The 23,520-nt window shown below is 35.0% G+C and overlaps 1 protein-coding gene and 1 non-coding gene across 7 annotated transcripts in view; both read right to left on the bottom strand.

The window, feature by feature from the left end:
- The window catches only part of Osbpl9 (oxysterol binding protein like 9), a 135,466-nt gene that overhangs the window by 65,144 nt on the left and 46,802 nt on the right, over positions 1–23,520 (bottom strand). For all 6 annotated transcript variants that reach the window (XM_026381764.2, XM_026381770.2, XM_026381780.2 and 3 more), the window contains one exon: positions 8,135–8,211. In XM_026381764.2, the coding sequence (XP_026237549.1) occupies positions 8,135–8,211 (77 nt within the window). The remainder of the gene's footprint in view (positions 1–8,134; positions 8,212–23,520) is intronic.
- LOC113178408 (U6 spliceosomal RNA) lies at positions 15,963–16,069 on the bottom strand. The gene has a single exon (XR_003300200.1). It is a non-coding gene; the product is annotated as a U6 spliceosomal RNA (small nuclear RNA).

Genomic DNA, 23,520 nt, shown 5'->3' with positions numbered 1-23,520 from the left:
CCTGTTCCTTTCTAATATAATCCCTTGCCCTGTTTAGGATAGAATCTTCCATGGCAATGCCTTGTGTGTGTGTCCCCTTCTCTTACTGTGTCCTTGGGTGTGGCCTACCCAGGTGTCAGTCATCCTGCTGGCAGTGGATATCATGAAATAGACTCAGCCCCCTGAAATCTGACCCCTTGCCTCATTTGAATAGCTTCTCCTCAATAAAAGGGGTCAGTGCCTGCTCTCGCTCTCTCTTTTTCTGCGGACCCTTAAGGGTCTCTCAATCATTGCTAGCAAGCTGTTACAGCGACCTGTTGAGAGCCACAGCCAAACGGGCCCCAGCAAACTTCCAGTTGCCAGCTGATGATTGGCTCACAGCAGCCCCAGCAAACTTCTAGCTGCCAACTGAGTGGCTCCTCTGCGGTGATGCTCATTGGGCTGTTTCCCCGCCTTTTCAGACCACGGAGCTGCTCATTGGGGGACTTGTTTTGGCTCCGCCCACACAACCCAGCCAATCGGCCTCAAGAGCAGGAGGAGTGGGGGAGGTTGAGAGGCTGTGGGAAGCTGGTGGTGGCAGTTGGGCTCTGAGGGAATTCCTGAAGAGCTGTGTGGTGTGGTGTGTGTGTTCTAAAAATAAAGTTCGTTTCTTTTGACAAGTGGCTCCTGAATTGTGCCCAGCCAGACTGTGGCAGCAACCCCCAACAAAAAGATATTTGTGTCTATTGTGTGGTTATTTTGCGCAGCCCAGTTAGCCCAGTTCAACTGGAGTGACCCCTGAGCCTTTTAGTCGAAAGAACAGAAACCCGACACATGAAGAAAACTATAAAACTGATAAACAAAACCAGAGAACTATATAAATGGAGACATATTCCATGTTCATTGACAGGTAGACACTATGCCTTTAAGATCAGTTCTTCCCAACTTGATCTACAAACTAAATGCCATCCCAATCAAAATCCAAGCAAGTTATTTTATTGATATCAACAAACTGATTCTAAAGTTTATATGGACAGGCAAAGGATCCAGAATAGCCATCACAATATTAAAAGAGAACAGAACTGGAAAATTGACACTAATTGAGATAACAAATAGGTCAATAGAACAGAATAGACAGCCCAGAAACAGAACTACATGAATGTAGTCAACTCTTCCTTGACAAAAAAGGAAAAATGAATAGTATAGGGAAATATAGACTTTTCAACAAATGCAGCAGAAACAATTAGACATCCATAACAACAAAGAAGAAGAAGAATCAGACCAAGACCTTATTTCACCCACAGAATTTGACTCAAAATAAGTCACAGATCTAAACGTAAAACACAAAATCATAAAACTCCTAGAATACTGAAGAAAATCTAGATTATCTAGGGTTGGCAATCATTTTTCAGATACACTACCCCAGGCCTTAAAGAAAGAACTGATGAGAATAAAAAGAGAAGCCACATCCTGGGAGAAAATATTTACAAAAGATGTATCTGATGAAGAACTATTAACCAAAATATATTAGAGAACTCTTAATAAGCATATGAAAAGATGTCCCACATCATATGTCATCAGGAAAATAAAAATTAAAATAAAAATAAAAACTATATACCATACAGAATGGCCAAAATCTGGGAAATTGACCACACCAAATCCTGACCAGGATGTGGAACAAAAAGGAACTCTCAATCATTGCTGGCAAGAATGTAAAATGATATAGTCACTTTGGAAGACAGGTGTTTTCTTACAAAATTAAACATACTCATACCACATAACACTGAAAAGCCATTCCTTGGTATTTACCCAATGGAGTTGAAAACATGCCTACATAAAAACATGCACATAGTAATTATAACAACTTCATTCATAATTGCCAAAACTTGAAAGGAACCAAGATGTTCTTCAGTAGGTGAATGAATGGATCAAGACATGCTGGTACATCCTGAAGTCAAATAAAGTCAGTTACTAGGTTTCCAAATAGAAACTTTTACCACATGGATATACCACTTGGCATATAGGAGAAGTCCCTATACCTTATGATCAAGGCCACCATATTCCAAAACTTGGTAAATTGTATGCAATTCTTAATATATCAAATAAATATTTAGTTCAAGATTAGAATGAATATTTAGCAGTAAAATGAGGTACTCAAGTCATAAAAAGACAAGGAGGAAACTTGGATCTATTTTTCTAAGGGAAAGAAATCCATCAGAAATGGAAATTCAGGGAAAGGAAAAACTATGGAGACAATAAAATGTTCAGTGCTTGTCAAGAAGTAAGGGAAGGGAGGGATACGTAAGTGTAGTACAGAGAATTTTTAGTAATGATAAATAGATGTTTTTAGAAATTTATGAAAACTCACAAACACCACCAAAAATGAAACCTAGCATATACTATGTACTTTGAGTAATAATGATGTGTTAGGGTAGGTCAATTGTAATGAATGTACCACTGTGGTTGAAAATCTTGGTCATCAAGGAGGACATGCATGTTTGGAGGCAGGAGATACACAGGAAAACTCTGTACCTTTTGATCAATTTTACCATGAACCTAAAACTACTCTTAAATAAATACATAAATAAATAAATATTTTTAAAGTCAAATCATGTTTTCCCTGGGCATTCTTTCACCAATACAGCCACTTTTCTGAAGCAGATTAACATTAAAAGACATCAGAAGCAGGATATATAGCTTCAATATTTTGCATGTCTGATTCCCAGAAATCTCAAAACTGAAATCAGCTAATAGGTTTCCAAGTAGAAACTTTAGCCAGGAGGAATAAATATACCACTTGGCATATATAGTAAAAGTCCTTGCACCTCATGATTAAGGCCACTATATTCCAAAACTTGGTAAACTGCATGCAAATCTTAATGCATTATCAAACAAAGAAATATTTAGTTCAAGATTTGAGTGAACACATTCTACACAAACTCAAGATGCCCGTGACAGTGCAATGCCTTGCTCACCAATGATCCACAGCATTTCGTAACACAGGGATTGCCATGTTTTAGGAGCTTAAAATGTCTATTGAAAAATTAAATGCTAGCTATCAGCTATCGTGCTACTAATGTAGCACAATACACTAGGAAAAAAATTGGCTAGGCTGGGGAGCAGAACAGAGAAAATTGAGCGACTGGAAGTAATGGTTTTGTATATGGGCCTTCAGTACCCTTTAATTTTTAAAGTTACATTTTATGAGTACTAGTGCCTAAATGATTTTTAGTTACAGATGGACACAATGACATTATTTATTTATTGTTATGTGGTGCTGAGGATTGAACCCAGTGCCTCACACATGCTAGGCAAACACCCTACCACAGAGCCACAACCCCAGCCCTAGTGCCTGAATTTTTTTAAATATTTATTTTGTTAGGTGTAGTTGGACACAACACACATAATGCCTTTATTTTTATGTGGTGCTGAGGATCGAACTTGGGTCCTGCTTGTGCTAGGCGAGCGTTCTACCACTGAGCCACAATCCCAGCCCCAAGTGCCTGAATATTTATAGGTAACATTCTGCACTGGTCACTTACCTTTCTGAAACAACTTTCAGATTTCATTAAAAACACTTGAGTTGCGGGACTGGGGTTGTCACTCAGTGGTTGAGTGCTTGCCTCACATGCGTGAGACACTGGGTCTGATCCTCAGCACCACATAAAAAAATAAATAAATAAATAAATAAATAAAACAAAGATATTGTGTCCATCTACAACTAAAACAAAAGACAAACAAAAAAAAACCACACTTGAGTTGCCAAATTTAATACCAAATAGCCAATTCCTTGCCACAAGATGACTAAAATTGCTTTGTGTTGTCTAGTTATTCTCTGTCTTAAATGTTTCTTCATTTATGTACTATAACTTTACATCAGGGTTAAGAAGTTAATAAATGAAAAACATGTTTATCTCCAGAGGAAAAACTTGGGAAAAGCTATTACTTATATATTTTTTTAATTTTTTAGGTGTAGATGGACACAACACAATGCCTTTATTTTTATGTGGTGCTGAGGATCAAACCCAGATCCTGCCTGTGCCACAATCCCAGCCCTATTACTTACAATATACTTCTAATAGACTAAAAATTTTGTAGAAGCATGTCTTACCTACATGTTTGCTTTATTAGATTTTTAAAGTTTAATTGTCATTATGGCTTCTTCTTTATACTAGACTGAGTTCCATAAAGGCATGGACCATGGTACATGGAATACAGTAAATGCTTGATAAATATTTACTGAATAAATAAATTTTCTATGTTCTCCATACATTCTGGATTGAACATATACTACTTCAAAGCTTTTTCTTTTCTACAATGAAAAGGCAGAAAAATATGTAAGATTTCCATAAAAACACACGGTTAAAATAAATTTCTGGCAGTTAAAGGAAAAACCTCTAGTTATCTATAAAACTGGACCATCTGTTCTTAGTTCCTTCCTAAGAGTTCAAGATAGAAAAGCTATTACTAATACAACAGAATTTATTTTAAAATTGAATTCTAAAGAATCTTAAGCGCCAATTTAGAAGTCAGAAATTCATCTGCCTCCAGTAATAGCAACAACGCATCTTCTTCTGACATAGGAAACTCAAGTAACTGACCACTTCTCCACACTATTTTACCTGGAAAGAAGAAACATATCTATATTGCAATCATTTCCTTTGGGAAACAAAGGGCTTCAAGAGAGAAAACAAACACCTACTTTTCTATATCACATGAAAATAAAATCTAATGAGTCCAAGGGAAATAATACAGTTGTAGTAACAGATCTTTACATAATGAGATACTGAAATGTATGTCTGAAAAAGTTAATATTCGGTGAAACAGGTTAACACTCAAGAAAAAAGGCTCCAAAGATTTCTATCTTTCTATCTCAGTTATTGGGGTAAGCACTATTCAGTGCCTTGAAATGCTTATTGTTCCAAGCAGTGAGATAAGAAAGTCTAAGGAATGTGATGAGAGAAACAGAAACTAACCATTTCCCTTATCTCCTCCAGTCTTTAGGTGGGGATCAAAGCAGAGCAAACTTGGTTGTAAAATAGAAGAACATACTCACAAAACATCTAAAGAAACCCATTTCCATACCACACATGCAACCTATCCTATATACTTCTCCTGCTTGTAGGTGTGATGTAGCCCTCCACAGTAAAATGTCCAAATCCTTTCCATTGAGTCCACCAAGTTCTTTGGGATTAATAAACAGTATGCTGGGGTTTTGCAATCCTGGGGTTGAACACCCAGTTAGACACATGAATCAAGGTATCTCAATACTATTAAAAGATCGGTTTTTCAGTTACTCTTGTAAATGTACCTTAAATACTAAATTCATGTTCTTCTAGAACAGATTTGGCATACATGTAATTATCATACCTGAAGACTGTCCTTTGAATAAAGCCTTTGCATTGCTTCTACTATTTTCCTAGCCTTATAATAACTGCTTTTTTTTTTTTTTGTACCAGGAATTGAACCCAGGGGCACTTAACCTCTGAGCCAAATCCCCAACTCTTTTTATATTTTGTTTTGAGACAGGGTCTTGCTAAATTGCTTAGGGCCTCCCTAAATTGCTGAAGCTGGCTTTGAACTCATGATCCTTCTGCCTCAGCCTCCCAAGCCACTGGGATTACAGGCTAATGACTGCAATTCTACCACATCTCCTTTTTGCATAATGATGCTTCACCCACAGATTTAATGCTATTTCCGGTGAACTACCAGTCCCTTTGGCCATATTCTCAAAGTATTCAATAACAGCATGGAAAAGCAATCTGTTTCTTCGTTAATTCCTTCAATTATTTCTTCATTTAACTAACATTTACTGAGCACTAGTAGAATACCAGGCACTGGCAGAGGAAATGGCAGTAGTTGTTGTATTAGTAATGGCAACTAACAGTTATCAAGTTCTTACTATAGCTAGGCATTATTTCATCCAATTTACATTTAATTTCATGTAACCATCACAACAACTCATATTAAGTGGTTATTTCTTGTCCTTCTATAGATAAGGACACTGGAACTCAGAAACAGTAAGTTAAGTGTTAATGGTTAAATGTAAGTTATGACACTGGGATACAAACCAGACATTCTGGCTCCAGAGCAAACTTCTTTACCACACTTGCCTTCCTCTGGGAAGAGACTCTTTGGTCACTGAAATGAACATTTAATTCCATATTTCTAAATGTCTTATCCTCTCTGTACATTAAATTTGGAAAAAATACATAAATGCTCTTCTTATCAAAATCTTATCAAAGTCAGTATCTGACCTTAAGGAGTCTGTATGCTAACTAGAAAGGTGTGAGTTCTACATACTTTAAAAGGTAAACAAGAAGAATATGGTAAGGACTCTATGAATTGTGCAATGATTATGACATTCAAAGGAAAGAGATCACTTTGAACTTAGATGCCAAGGGAGGAGGACCAATCAGTGGAGTTTCCACAGAAGAGGTCAGTATTGAACTAGACCTTGAAGAAAAGGGCAAAAGACATTCAAAGATTAAGAACATCATACAGATGTAGAGGCCAGAAATTTTTAAACTATTTGGAAGAACATAAGTAAGCAACAGCATTTGAGTAGGTTTACAGAGAGATACAGTGGCAGAAATATTGGTACTGGTAGCCTGAAAAAAGATCATTGATAGAATTATACGTCAGTCTAACCAAATGTGGGGGAAATCTCATCTGCCACATTCAGTCTGATATTACTATTAAAAACTTATCAACTTGCTGAATCACAAATTTACTGAAATGATGCTGTATTATTTATAAAACTCCCTAAATTAAAGGGGAAAAAAAAACTATGGAGACCACAAAACTGCTTTAAAAAACATAACTCATAGAGTAACTACTAACTCCACATTAATGTCTTATTGTCCCTGAATAACCACATACTCAAAAAATGTTTTTAAGCTTCTACTTGAATACTTTCAAGTGATAGGGACCTCACAACTTGTACAACATGAAATTCCCTATACATCTTATCTAATGAAGCTAATTCCTGGTGTAGGACAAAAGTTAGAGAGAAAAGTTTATAAAGCAGTTTTCTACAATTCAATCCTCTAAATCAAAATAAAATGAAATCCTTTATATGCCATAAATATAAGCTCTTTTGTTGGAGAATAAACATAGATGAGTATTTTCTATATTGTAGAAGAGAGATTTGTTGTTTTTTTCCCTTATTTTTACTCTCTGGGATGGGGTAAGGTGGACACATCTTCTACCCTACTATCAATTGTTTCTGATGAAGCCCATAACATCCTAGCTCCAAGGTAGAACATATGATTGTGAAATTGTGATTAATTTGGATCAGACAAACGACTAAAGCTAAGGTGATCAGCACTGCACCTGTTAATCTTATTGAGCTGCAGAAAGAACAAAAGCCCCCAATGGACACAGAGTTCCTATGATGTGAGACTAAATTGCTACAACCATCTTAACAACACAAAGGGAAAACCTATCTGAAAGTGAAGCCAAAACAGAAGAAATGGAATCTAGAAACAGAGATGGGGAATCTGAGTCCTCACAAGGTTGTTTAAGGAAATATTTCAAATTAAACCTCAACTAAATCGGCTTCTCTTTTTTTTTCCTTGATCCATTTTTGGTTGAGTTTTCTTTCACTTTTATCCCAGTTAGTATTGCCATACTAATCAATGCATGTGGTAATAGCCAAATCCTATTAATGAGAAAATGAGATCAACTTCTCAGCACTTACCTATTATCATGCATGATTCTATAATTTGATTATATCAATAACAACTATTGATATTAAGTAAAAAATTAATCTGACAAGTTATATTGTTACATTATGTGCATGCACAACATGTAACAACAAATTCTATTATTAAATACAACTGTAATGAACCAATAAAAATGTGGAAAGAAACAAAGACAATTAAAATATAGTAAATGAAAAAAATAATTACTGTGGCAAATTAACACAGCACTTCATTTTTAACATTGCCTTATATTATCTTCTTTCTAAACAAAAATCAATACTTTGTCCTACAGAAAACAGAAGAAAATAAAGGACTATAACTTTACAATGTGTGATAATACCATAAAAGCAAGAATAAGCAACTTATTATTATATCATATCAGTTATTTAAAAAAACAGAAAACACACACACACACACACACACACACACCCCCCTAACAAACTATCCAGAAGTCATGTAAAGACTCTTACTTGAAGCTGAAGAGTATGTCGAAGAATTGTTTCTTCTAAGGCATGTATCCACTTCTCTCGCTCATCAGCATCACGAGCTAGAATAAGAGATAATAAAAAATCAAAACTTTTGGGGCTGGGGTTGTAGCTCAGCAGTAGAGAGCTTTACCTAGCACATGTGAGACCCTGGATTTGATCCTCAGCACCACATAAAAAAATAAAATAAAAATTAAAACTATAATTTCTACACTGTATCTCCATATTTGAAAGGAAACTTTTAAGACCATAATGCTAATAGAGGTGTTTAATTGTGCTACTCCCCTAACAGTGTTACCTTGATCTGTCTTATCTGAGTTTATAATATCTAATAGATCTAATATTTAAGCAGAAATGCAGTCTACTTGCAAAAAATATAACAAAGAGAAAACTGTGTTTAATAGATAGGTTACATAGATCAGACCAACCTTCCCACTGAGAACTAGAAAAACTATACTGACAATACTTAAAAAAAAAAATTGATTCCCACAGACAGATGAATAGATTTTTAAAATGTGGTCCATATGCACAATGAAATCCTGAAATCCTACATTTGCAACAATACAGATGGAACTGGAGATCATTATGTTAAGTAAGTCAGGCACAGAAAGACAAGTACCACATAATCTCACTCACATATGAAAACTGAAAAAGATAATCTCATACAAGTTAAAGTATAATAGGGTTACCAGTGGCTGGGAAAAATAAGGGATGAAAGGGTTGGGAAAAGGTTAATCAATGGATACTAAGTTTTACTAAGATAGGAGCAAGAATTTCTGGTGTGTTATTGTACAGCAGGGTGACTCTAGATAACAATAATATACATTTCAAAAAGGTAAAGAAAAGAATTCTAAAAGTGTTAGAAATGATAAATGCTTGAGAAGATATGCTTAACCTGTTTTAATGGTTATACAATGTAAACACATATCAAAACATTTCTTTAGTTCACTAATACGCACAATTTTTGTTTTTATGTGTCAAGTCAAAAAATAAATTGGATTTAAATGAAAAGGCAAAAAAATCTGGTCAAAGGCATCAGACACCAACAAGAATTATCAGGCTAAGATCTGGGAAAGGACAGACATCTAGAAGATAAGCCTGGTACTTAGGGCCACTTTTTGCCTGGTGATATGAGAAATTTGAAGAAAAGAATCATTAGACTGGACAATGCACTTACAAGGCTCATTGTGTGTGGGCAGGAAGTATGTGAGAACAGTACTTTCTGCCTAATCTGAAACTGTCCCAAAATAGTCTATTATTAAAAAGAAGTCTTTTCAAACTGAAAGTTGGAGGCCAGGGCCCATCTACTGCAGGAATTCTGGTAAATGGCCAATGTTTTGATTGGGATCCTCAATGGCTGTGCCTTGAAATTAAGGGTAAAGCAAAACAACTGCTTGGTCATCAGGAGGGACTGGAAAAATCTTGTTGCCTGAATAGACTAAAATGACTCCCAGATTGTTAGTGACTCCAGGCACCTATTTAGTTAGCAAAAGCAAATTAAAATATTTTCTGTAACATCTCAGATGAATTATATTTCTATAGATAATTTTTCAAATAAAATATTTACCACAGGGTCTGGAATTGTGGCTCAGTGGTAGAGCACTCACCTCGCATGTGTAAGGCCCTGTGTTCGATCCTCAGCACTACATAAAAATAAATGAATAAAATAAATGTACTGTGTCCAACTACAACTAAAAAATAAATATTTTAAAAAAACATATCAAAAACATCAACAGAAGCTTCAGGTTATTTTATAAATGACAAAAATGGGCTAGGGTTGTAGCTCAGTAGTAGAGCGCTTGCTGCATGTGTGAAGAAGCCCTGGGTTCAATCCTCAGCACCGGATAAAAATGATAAATAAAATACTGGTATTGTGTCCATCTACAACTAATAATACTTAAAAAATAAGTAAATGACAAAAATGTTTTGATTCTCATTTAGATCTTTAAAACAACCAAATATAAATTCTAAATTAAAAATATAATAATCATGGACGGTGGCTGTAGCTCAATGGCAGAGTGCATGCCTAGCATGTGTGAGACACTAGGTTCGATCCTCAGCACTGCATACCAATAAAATAAATGCATGCTGTCCATACACAACTACAAAAAAAATACAATAATCAAAATTAAGAACTCAATGGATTATTTTAACATCAAATACAATTCAAGAGATAGAGAACCAGAAGAGAGACTACAAGAAACTTATTGAAACAACAGACAGTGAATCAAAGGGATAGAAAACACAGAAGAAAGGGTAAAAGCAACACAGAGGGTAAGATACTATAACACACATGTGACTGAAATACCAGAAGCAGACAAAAGAGAGGAGAGAACAGAAGTACCATTTGGCTGAGAATTTTCCAAAATTTATGAAAAACATTAAGCCACAGATTTCAGAAGTCCTAGAAACCCCAGATAGGTTATTCACTGTCACACTTTTTGTAATTACAAAATACTGAAAAATACTCTAAATACCCACACAGAGTGTGCATTTAATAAACTTTGGAGTATTATGCAGGTTAAAAAAAAAGAATAGGGAAGATTCCATTAGAATAATTTGGAGTGATTTCCAGATACAATACTAAATGAAAAAAATCAAAGTGTGCAGCTTTAGTGTGAAAAATAAGGATACCAAAGAAAATACACATGTGTCTGCTTATTCCTATAAAAGAAATACAAGAGTAAACAAGAAATTAGGCTGGATGTGGTAGTGCATGCCTGTAATCCCAGCAATTTGGGATTACAAATCCAAAAGACAGAAGGATTCTGAGACAGAAGGATTCTGAGGCAGAAGGAACTAAGTTCAAGGCCAGCCTCAAAATTTAGTGAGGTCATAAGCGATTTGGTAAGGCCCTGGGGTAAAGCTCCTGGGTTCAATCCCCACTGTGTATGGGTGTGGGGGATGGGGAAGAGAAAAGAAATTGATTACATACAAGTCATTAGCAAGAAAGGATAGAAAACCAGAGATAATAGAAATAGGAGAGCAGGGTTAAGGAAGTAGAAACATTTTTCTGAATATATCTTTTGGTATATGTTCAAACTCTTAGAATCAGTAAGGTTTCACATACCCTCCCACAAATTAATTGATGAAAACCAACCAGGAAGGTAAGAAGAGATGAAGAATAGAATGCAAAAACTAAAAAATTTACCTAAAAAATTAACCTAAAAATACAAATGAGTAAGACAACCACTCTGAAAGGTGTGAAGAAGAAAATATTAATATTATGAACTAAATATCTAATAACAGCCTAACCCTAATTGGATGGTATTAGGAGGTATTTAGGTTATGAGGGTAGCACTCTCTTGAATGGTATTAGGGACCCCAGAAAGCTCACACTCTTTCCACAATATGCACACAAGGGGAAATTGATTATCTGCAACTTGGAAGAGAGCCTTCACCAAAACCTAGCACACTGGCACCCCTATCTCAAACTTCCCAGCCTCCAGACTGAAAGAAAAAAATATCTGCTATTTTAAGCTATGCAACTTATGATAATTTGTTATGTAGCATCTAATGATAACTAAGACATGAAGTAGTTCTGAAAAACAGTATCTTGACTAGATATTGGAAGACTAAGGAATTGGAGCAAGGCTAGATGTGGTGGTGCACACCTGTAATTGCAATGATGTGGGAAGGTTAATCAGGAGGATCATCAAGTTTAGAGCCAGCCTCAACAACTTAGGGAGACCCTATCTCAAAATAAAAAATAAAAAGGACTCAGACTGAAACTCAGTTGTAAAGTGACTCTAGGTTCAATTCATAGTGCCAAAAAAAAATTTTTTTGAGTAAGAAAACAAAACAAAAAACAAATCCAGATAGCACTGAATATAGCAAAACAAATCCAGATAGCATAGAATATAGCAAATATACATGAGACCAATACTCATATAAAAAACTGAATATAGAAATGGGGAGAAGGGATATCTTTTCTTTCAAAGGAATTACAATCAATAAGGGAGAAAGAATGAGAGAAATTAAAAAATCACCACTAGACCAACATCACTGTAATAATTACTGCAGGCAAGGCCTACTAATGGCTAAAAGCAGTGGGAAAAGTTGGAGGTGGAAAGTTTGATGAAATTAGCATAGTTTCCAAGTATTTCTTTCAGGTATTACCAAATACAAAAGAAAAAGTAGTAATTTTACAATGGAGAAATCTGACAGACATCACTTTAATTGACTCATCAAAGTTAACATCACCAGAGCTGAGGGTATAGCTCAGTGGTACAGCACTTGACTAGCATGCATAAGGCCCAGGTTTCAATCCCCAGTCCCACAAAAAAAAAAAAAAAAAGAAAGAAAAAGAAACCATTACTCCCCCAAACACAAAGTTAACATTACCAGTGATAAGACTGGTTAACATCACATACCCCTCTCCCAACCTGAGAAGAAGTATTATTTCTATTGTATTCTTGCAAAAATACATCATCTCAATCTCATCATGAGAAAATATCTGGTAAACCAAAAATGAAAAACATTCTACAAAATACTTGACCAACATTCATCTAACATGACAAGGTCATAAAAGATAAGAAAAAATTAAGGAACTGTCACAACTAAATGATTTTGTGGGACAGTAAGTCAAATCTTAAAAGAGAAAGGGGGCGTTAGAAATGCTTTTAACTAAATTAGTTAAAATTTAGTTAAAAGCATTATATCAAATGGATCAAAGGTCTAGTCCAGGATGTCAGAGTCTGAGCAGGATGAAGACAAAGCATATCTCAACAAGCAAAGGGAAGATCAAGCATGGAACATCAGAGCCCAAAGCAAAATGAAGACGGGGCTCTACACGATGGCTAAGTCCAACATGGGAAGTCAGAGCCCAAGAAAAGTGAAGGAGGTATCCACATTGTGGGGAACAAGGTCAGCCTGACACAGGTTGCCAAGGCCAAGGAGAGTAAGGGTGGCATTCCAAAGAGAAGCAGATGATTAAAAAAAATGACATACTGAAGGACTGATCAAATAAATATAAATAACAAGGAAAAAGCATTTCTCATTTTAAAAAATGGAGTTACAAAAATGGTAAGAAGGAAAAATCAGAACAACTTCCATGGTGTTAGACTAGAATTGGAAGTATCAGTATAACTTCATTGTTTTCAATATGGGTGTGGAGGTACATTACCATACACAAACGTATGGAAGTAACATTCATATTTCTTAGCTCCCAAAGAAAGGGCTGGGAGCTGTGACACCTAGCAACAGGTTTTCATTTCTAAATTTCTCTACTAAAAGGAATTAGTGTGCTTCTTAGAAAAGTGGTTTGGTTCCAAAATTAGAATAGGGATGGTACAAAGCCTGAAATATCTTTTGGTGCCAGAAAGTATGGATATATTTAGAGATTTATGTTAAGAACATGTCAAAAGGATAGAGATCAGCTTACATGGGATACTACTGGTCAAACTGAGAACTGAGCATCAAAATAAATGATAATGTTAGCAAGTTATAATCCACTGAGAAAAACAGAAAACCAGGAGTTACTATCAAATACACAAATTGGAAGTTTGATAAGAAATGGTAACTTTAAAATATTTCCCCACAGGGGCTGGGATTGTGGCTAAGCGGTGGAGCGCTCACCTAGCACAGGTAGGACCCAGGTGTGGAGGGCTCGCCTAGCACGGGTGGGACCCAGGTTCGATCCTCAGCACCGCATAAAAATAAAGGCATTGTGTTGTGTCCATCTACACCTAAAAATAAATATTTTTTAAAAATTTCCCCACAAAATATTAATAAAGCAGGGAAAAATATAAAACTTTCAAAGACAAGTCTAGTAGATATCACCTTAATCAAATGTTCAGAACATCATCATAAATCACCAACTGAACAAACTCAAATCCTATGACAAGAATACACTAACATTTTTACGATTCTTACAAAGATGTGTGATCTGAATATAATTGTGAAGAAGCATCAGGGGAAAAAAAACAATAATTGGGGACAAAATAACTGGCCTATAATCTTTAAAAGTGTCAAGGTTTTTGCCAGGCATGATGGCACACACCTGTAATTCCAGCTATTCAGGAGGCTGAAGCAGGAGGATCACAAGTTCAAGGCCTGCTGGGGCAATTTAGTGAGACCCTTCCTGTCTCAAAATAAAAAGAGGGGCTGGGGTTGCAGCTCAGTGGTAGAGCGTTGCCTAGCACATATGAGATACTGGATTCGATCTTCAGCACCACATAAAAATAAATAAATAAAAGTATTTACATTTACAATTAAAAATATTTTTTAAAAATAACAAAAAATTTAAAAGGGCTGGATATGTAGCTCAGAGGTAAAAGGCTCCTTGGGTTCCATCTCTAATATCACCCCCCCCACACACACACACACACAAAGAAAGGAAAAGGAAAAAAAGTGTGAAGGTTTACATAAAATTCAAGGACAGACTGAGGAACTGCTCCAAGCTGAAAGTAATTGAGACAAAACAACTAAATGTATCATGCGATTCTAAATTAGATTCTTTTGCTTATAAAGGACCTTATTAGAACAACTGGTGAAACTTGAATGGAGTCTAAGGATTAGGTGGTATTAATGCATCAGTGTTGGGCTGGGGTTGTGGCTCAGTGGTAGAGTGCTTGCCTGGCATGTGTGAGGCACTGGGTTCGATTCTCAGCACCACATATAAATAAATTAATTAAATGCATCTGTGTTGATTTCCTCATGCTAACACTTCCAATGTTAATAGCTATATTCAGCATATATGAAAAATTCCCTTGTTTGCAGGAAATAATGATAAAGCATTCATTTAAAAAAGGTTCTTTGTACAGTAAAACAGTAGGTAAAATACTTGCATATTCAGGATTTTAAAATCTTAGCTCTTTTATTACTTATACAGTCACATTTTCTAAATTATGTATGACTGAGTAAGTAAGAACCTGAGAGAATTTTAAAAATTTCACTCTTCCTATGTAATTCATACAAGCCAAACCACAAGAAATAGATTTAAACTCTTTTTCTTAATAATTTTTTTTTTAGAAAGAGTGAGAGAGTGAGAGAGAGGGAGAGAGAGAGAGAATTTTAATATTTATTTTTTAGTATTTGGCGGACACAACATCTTTGTCTGTATGTGGTGCTGAGGATCGAACCTGGGCCGCACGCATGCCAGGCGAGCGCGCTACTGCTTGAGCCACATCCCCAGCCCCTAGATTTAAACTCTTAAACCTTATTGTTGCTGAAACACTACTTAGGAATCTGTCCTCCTTAAGTCATATTTCCTTCTCCTTCAAGACATGAAACAATTATAAATAAATTACCATCTATTTGCTAAAGGAAGTGGTTATTTGCATGTTCTGCAATTGAAGTAAAAAGTAGAATTAACCTCTATAATCAGGAAGACCTCTTTTTCCCACTTAGCGTAAAATGAAAACATTACACACACACACACACAAACATGTTTACAGGATTAACTCCTGAGTCACTGCTGAAATAACTACTGAGCCCTTGAATGCATAAGGTATACTATGTATGGAACATGAACAAGGATAAAACAATCCATGATCTCAAGTAACTTACAGTCTGCTGGAAAATACAATCACTTTCCAGGTAGCACATTGTTTAGCCTCTAATATCTTTGCTTATTAGAATTGTATTCATTCTTCTGGGCTATAGGGAAATGTCACCTTCTCCACCTATGTTGCTCATGATAAAAGAATCTTTTCTTTCTTAGTCTCAAATATTCTATCACTCAGATACTATATAAATACACATGCCAGGTACCAGGCACTGTTTTCAGCCTTAGGGACAATTTTGAGCAACTGTTATAGTTCTAGATCAGCAATAAAAATACATTTCTAGTCTTACTTCTCAATATACTTTTTAAAATATGGAATGCTTTGCAAATTTGTGTGTCATCCTTTCACAGGGGCCATGCTAATCTTCTCTATCTTATTACAATTTAAGTATATGTACTGCCCAAGTAAGCACTTTCCCAATATTCTCTTGCATGAACCATGACATTTCAGTTACACAGTGGTTACTGCTCACATGAATCATAATTCCCAGCTTTTGCTCAAATTGTTTCCAAAGATGAAATGCTTGAGCCCAACTCTGTGCAAATAATAAAAGCTAAATCTATGAGCACTGACAATGTTTATTGTCAATTATAAACTTCAAGCTTTTAGATAAACAATGGAATTTTGGAAGACATGTATTTATCAACCACCATGACCTTGACAGATTCTGAAAGTTTGAAGCAATATCAACAAATATGACTTTTTATGCCATAAAACAATATATGTCAAATATTTATGTCAGATCTATATAACTCAGTGAAAAAACAGTATTCCTAAATGATCAATGCATGTTACAAAATCTTATAGAGGGTGAATGAGCTGTTCAAATTGCTAAACCAAAGGATTTGAATAAGTATTTTCATACATCAATTTCATTTGTATAGTTTCAGCTTCTACACTGCAATTAATGTTTAAAAAACTATCACTTGAGTTTTGGTGAAGTACCAAAGAAGAATATTCACAATTCTCTTAAGAGACTAGTAAAGCATTACTTCCTTTTCTAACTACATACCTATATGAGGCTTATTTTCATGTACTTCAATCAAAACAACATATAACAGATTAAATATAGAAACAGATATGAGAATCCAGATATCTTCTGTTAAGCCTGACATTAAACAGAACTGAAAAAAATTAATATGTCACTCTTCTCATTATCTTGTAGAGGGGAGTAGGGAAATGGTTATTTTGTCACAGACTATTATTACTACTTTTAAATAAATAAGTTTAAAATCCCTATTTTGATTTCTGAACTGGTGAACATTAACAGATATCTGTAAACACAAGCTCTTTGGAGTCCTCATATGATTTTTAAAAATGTACAGGATGCTCAGACCTTGAACAAGTTTTAGAACTACATATATGTATATATGTAACTTTCTACTTATTGATTGCCTCCTCCACTAGATTGTAAGATCTTAGAATACAGAATTTTGTCAGTTTATTTATTGCTGCATTTCTAGTGCCTACCACAGTGTCTTGCAAATTTTATAGTGCTTTACTCATTAAGTATTTGTAGCAGTACATGATGGATGCTGGATGGATGCTAAATAAAAACACTCCACTTAGATAATTAGGTGGTTAAAAAAAGTGCAACTGATTATAATTTGGAACAAGTTTGGACATGCTGAGTAATCAGAAGCTAATTTTTTAAGGTAATAAAGTGTGGAAAAAAATGATCAATTTACATCACCAAGTATAAAGCAATCTAAGCAAGATTTGATATCTAGAAGGCTTATAAAAGTCATGGTTTAAGCCTGGCACAGTGGAGCATTCCTGTAATCCCAGTGCTCGGGAGGCTGAGGCAGTAAAATCGAGAGTTCAAAGCCAGCCTCAGAAACTTAGGGAGACACAAAGCAACTCAGTGAGACCCTGTCTCTAAATAAAATACAAAAAAGGGCTGGAGATGTGGCTCAGTGATTAAGTGCCCGAGTTCAATCCTCAGTACCAAAAAAAAAAAAAAAAAAAAAAAAAAGTCATGGTTTAAATAAACTGCTTATCACAGAGGTGAGATCAGATTAGAAAATGAAAGGGCTGTGTGCTTTATTAGACTTTATACATGCTTTTATTGAAGTATCTATAACACCATAACATGCTAGTTTGTTTAATGATTCTTCCCCTCCCCCTGCTTAGCTGTGTACTCCCTAAGATCTAGGATGGAATCTGATCCACACTTTCTTAATTTCAAAGCTTAACATTTTCTAAGCAACTAACTACAGGTCAGATGATAATTTGTCATCTTCACAAATGATACATATATACTAAAAGTTCAGTCCCTAACCTAGCATTAAAACTTCCCATTAATCTGCCCTTTTTCTACATTGTACTTATCCCTTCTAAATTATGTATTTACCCATGTTTATTAATTGTTGTCTGCCTCCTTACAGTGGAATGCAAACTTCATAAAGGCAGGATCTTTATTTGTTCTGTTTATTACTGTATCCCACGCCCCTAAAATCATGTCAGGCACCTGCCCAATAAACACTTGAATGAGAAATGATGATCTACTGATTTCATTAGTCAATGTAGAGTTCCTTTTATATATTTGGAGTCTAAAAAAAGGTTTGATTTCCTAAGAAATTATTATTTTTGTTTAATATCCTACTAAAGTTGCCATAATTGGCTCCTTTAAAGATTTATTAATAGTTGTAGCTAGCATCTCTAAAACTGTCAAATAAAACATGCAAATATTTACAAAAGAGATTCTCCCCCACAACTTCTGCTTTGACTAGCTGAGTCAATACTGTGACAAAGTCAGCAATTTATTGTGCAACTCAACATTGATTCAGTCAAAGAAAATAATAAAAACCATATGTAAATTAATGGGTTCTTTTCAATTTATTCTACAATCACATGCTTCTAAGTCAAATTATTCCTATCAATGAAAATCCTTGGCATAAAGATATGTATGTACACAGTAACAATTTTAGTCCCTATAAATATTTTCTAACTACTTTAACTCCAGGTTTTAGTGAAAGCTTGATTTTAAAGGTCACTATCCTTAATCTTGAACTTTTGGGGGGGGAAGCAGGATTTTATTTAAGAAAAGAACTTAAATAACTTAGTAAGAAAAGAACTGTTCTGCTTTTGGCAGAAGGAAAGGGAAAAAAGGAAATTTAAAAGATACAGAAAGTATGAAGGTCAGAAATGATAAGACCTGGGCCATGTAATTGACTTAGGGAAATAGGGAAAACACAGATGGATACTGTGGCTCATCAGATATACAGGGACTATAGAGAAAGAGAAGTCCTCAAATGTGATTAACTTTAAGGGAAAATGTAAATGCTGTTCCACATCACAAAGAACATAGAAAGAAAAACAAGTTGAGAAGCAGTAAGCCACCAAAAATTTTACTTTTGAGTCTGAAAAATCTCTGATTCAATTAATTCTGAAATTTAATAAATCTAACCTCTTTGTGAATTTTATTATCATAATTTTACTGAATTTGTTAATTAACCAGAAGTACTCAAATATACACTAGTAGAAAATATTATCTTCTCAGGAAAAGTAAAAAAAAAAAATCATTAATGTATTCTGGAGAAGGAAGAAAGAGAGAGAGAAGGAATGAATGAATTTTGAGAAGTTAAAGCAAGTCTCAGTTTATGAAAAGAAATACAGACCTTCAAAAGTAGTTTCCATAAATAAATAAATTATTTCTTTTTAAAAAAAGAGTATTTTCCATTGACGACCAAAGTTAAGGGTTGTTCAAAAAATAAGAATGATGTTATACAATCACAACTTGAGTTAAATCAACAAAAGGAAAGAGAAGGAAAAATATTAATACTTGTCAGAAAATTCAGGGAGGAAACTATCACAAGGCAAATAAAATATATCTGTAAGAAAAGAGCATTTCCTATCTGATTCTTTGTTTGCTTCTGGGATAAACAAAGCCAAAATAGACATGGCCTAAAACAGGGATAGAAAAGAAGTTACAATAATTGATTTATGTTACTCTAAATAAGATGCTTAGAGATGTCTAAAAATTAATGTTGTTCCTTACACACTGTGGATAAAGGAGCCCTTTAGACTTAAAAGTATGCAAATATTTCTTCAGGGTATAAAGTAGAGTAAAGGCATTTCTGCATTATCATCTTATAACATTCCTAATGAACCACCTTTTAAAGGTTTCACTCTTTGCCCTCATAGTTTCTCCAGACAATTCTGCTTGGGGACAGAGAGCTGGCAGTAAGCTACTTCCTTCCTTCTCTATATTTAGCTATAAAATGTTAACATAATATCTTTGCCTTTCTTTCAGAAAGCAAATACTCTCAGACCAAGACTGCAGTGTGAGCTCAGACAACCCCAATACATTCCACACACTTTAACCCTGCCTTGTAAGGCATAATCTAGATACAGCAAAATTGGTTCAGTCCTCATTATAATTTAGGATTTGTATTTATGATTTAGTATAATTTGCACTAAATCACTATGCTTAAAGCAATACTGGTTATTTCACACTGTACATTTATTCTTCCTAGGAAGGCAGGACTTTCTCTACAAAGAAGGAACAAAAATAAGAAGATATAATGGTTTGGTTTCCTCAACAACCTGAAAAATAATCCCTCAGTTAACATAGAAAATTGTACAGTCAGAAAAGGAATAAAATTAAACAGGATACAGGTAAATGTTTGACTCCTTTAATCCATACAGGGAGCACTCCCAGGCCTTTTTCTGGCCAGGCTTCTAAGCCTCCTACATAATCAAAAATAGATCTGCTCATTCATGTCTCATGCCACAGTTCACTACCATCTCTTCCAACCAATGTCTGAGTTCTCTTGCCTCAAAGAGGTGTGACTTCCCATGGCAAACCTCAACCTGGATAGACACTGAGCAAAGGAGAAACTTGGACAACCAAAACAACCTGATAGCATGAAAACACTGAGATTCTACTGGAATAAGAAGCATGTTATTCTGTTTAAATGGAGAGAGAACAACAATGAAGCAAAAGCTGCAATGAAGGCTAAGGTATAATAAATGATAAGTCAGTGTGGGCTGAGGTAACAAGAAAGGAAAGGCATGGATAAGCAGCACTGTAGAAAGAAAACAGCATGGATTTGAATTCCAGCTCTGCTACTTCCTACATGTGTGACCTTGAATTAAAAAAAAAAAAAACTCCTGCAAGCCTCAGTCTTCTTGCCTATAAAATGGGAATAAAATGACTACCTCATAAGCACATGTGAGGTACCTACAAGGATTATAGTGCCCAGCACAACATTAACTGCATCATTGGTGTCTGATTCCTCCCCATGGCACCTCCTTCTTTTATTATCAGAGGTTCACTTAGAAAGTGTATTATAATCACCTTTTAAAAAAAATTCCAATCAGCTTCTCCAAAAATAAATAGTCTCACTGACACTCTTCCCTGCTTCACCTAAATCACCCATATGCAAGGGGATCACCTCAACTTTCTTTTATATAATCCCAATTCCTCCCACTAGGCAGTCACCCAAAGTAGATGTCCTCATTAAAGCCAGCAATCTAGCAAAGAGGGAGTTTTCTTATCATTAATTTGAAAATTTGATTTTTCCCTCAGAGTATTAGTCAAAACTGTTTTAGGGTTCTCTAAAGTGAATATTAAGAAAATACAATGCTAGGGGCTGGAGTTGTGGCTCAGTGGTAGAGTGCTCACTTAGCACATGCAAGGCATTGGGTTCGATCCTCAGCACCACATAAAAATAAATAAATAAAATAAAGGTCTTGTCTACCTACAACAAAAAAAATTTTAAAAAAAGAAAATACGATGCTAAAACACAACTTTATTTCATATGTTGAACTGACCTTAGGTGAGGAGTACAATTGATAAAAGCATCCTGATTATGAGAATGAACATTCATAAACTGCATGTCCAAGAAAGAATGAAAAGGTTAAAAGACAAAGACAACCTTGGCAGAGCTAAGTATTTCTTTGGAGAGTTCAGCAGTTAGTTGGCAGTTTAAAATAAAAAATAAGGTCAGTGTAGTCCAGGCATTATCAGAATTACTAGAGCTTTAACTCAGGATTATTTAATGAGGGGATCCAAGAACTACCTAATATTTTGTGCAACCAGGAAGCCTCCTCTGGAACAATACCTTTCAAACTGTAAAGTTCTTAAGATTGGAACTTTGCTCACTCCATTATTCTCAGAATCTAGCCTGGCACCCAGTATTACAATAAGCACTCAAGTATTTGATTTAAAAATAAATGAGCTAAAGGAATGAATGGCTGAAATAAAGAAAATACTGGTATTTTCTATCAGTGTCTAAGCACTACCAAGGGGCAGGACTGCAGGCCCTCAACCCTCTTCTTCAACGATAGCAACTTTACTTTCTTCTGTCTCATCACTGCGCTTGGTTTATCATTCCCTTAAGTGAATTCCTATATTCAAGTACATTCACTTTAAAGATTAAATGTCCCTCAAGTAGTTTCATGCTCCTAAAGATTGTTGAGGTATGAGATCTTACATATACAGTACTTAACTACTCAAATTTCATAAAATGTGCACTTTTCTTATATACTGACTCGTCACAGAAAAATTGGCATTTGGAGGTGAGTGTGCTGGGGGTCGAACCCAGGCCCCCAAATATGCTAGTCTAGGACTTTACCACTGAGTTATACCCCAGTCTGATTTTTCTTATAGCAACAAAGGGACATTTTGTGTCATCACATCTTGCAAAGTTGCCAGGATTTATATTTATAACACATCATCATCTCCATTTGAAGAGCTATGATCATACAACTATCTGAATATATTCTGCATCCTACCATATTTTTCAATTAATAGAAAAACAAAAAAATTAAAATGCCAATAGGAATGACAAAAAAAGAGATGTTTTATAAACATAATGGAGAAATCAGTAGGCATGCTGAAAACAAAATCTTCATCAATGAGATACTTTAGAATCTGTCTGATTAAACTTGAGGTGACTGCCCAAATGTTCATTTTTGAAGGTTAAGGGATAAAATCTATGAGTAATATTATATCTAAAAGGCAAGGTAAAGAACTTTATAATATATGGCAAGAATATAGCCTCCTATAACCACTCAAGTCACTGTTCAACATAGTTGACTTTAATCCACATTTTCAGACACACATTATACACAAAAGTAGTTTTTCATTATGCATCTTCATTTACTCTTCAGACTGTGAATGTGTGTTCCAAACTGAAAAAAGATAACGATATATATCAGCAATTTCTCAGATAACAGGATAATTACCTTTCCAAAGGATATAAGAAAAAAGAGAAACACTCTAACAATAATGAAAACAACCAGGAAATGAGTAAGTCACACCAAATGAGAAATTAACACACTGAAATATATTTTGGTGAGGGGGTGGGGGACCCTGAGTTGACATACTTTTTAAAATTGTAATACTAAGTGCTGATGAGGGATGTGATAAAGCAGAAAGGAGTATAAATCAACATAAACCATCTTAAAAGTAATTGAGAAGCCAGGCACAGTAGCAAAGGCCTGAAACCGCAGCTGAGAAGCTCAGGCAAGAGATCTCAAGTTTTGAGACCAGCCTGGGCAATGCTGAAATATCTTGTGTCAAAAAAAATTTTTAAAGGGCTGTGACATAGCTCAGTGGTAGAGCACATGCTAGCAGCTCCAGGCCCTGCATTCAATTTCTAATAACACACACACACACACACACACACACACACAAAAATTGAATATTGTTTCAGAAATACTAAAAATACCTATGTCTTTTATTCTGACAAATTCTTTAATGAATATTCATCCTAAACAAAACAGACATTTGGTTAAAGACCTATGTACAAAGATATTCAACATGGAATTATTTAAAATAGAGAAAAACTTGTACTAACCAGTGGCTAAATATGATTATTCACATAGTAGAATATTATATAACATTGAAAATCA

Source organism: Urocitellus parryii, chromosome 11 (assembly GCF_045843805.1).
Source record: "Urocitellus parryii isolate mUroPar1 chromosome 11, mUroPar1.hap1, whole genome shotgun sequence".
Classification (NCBI taxonomy): Eukaryota; Metazoa; Chordata; class Mammalia; order Rodentia; family Sciuridae; genus Urocitellus; species Urocitellus parryii.
This window is presented reverse-complemented; position numbering and strand designations above follow the sequence as displayed.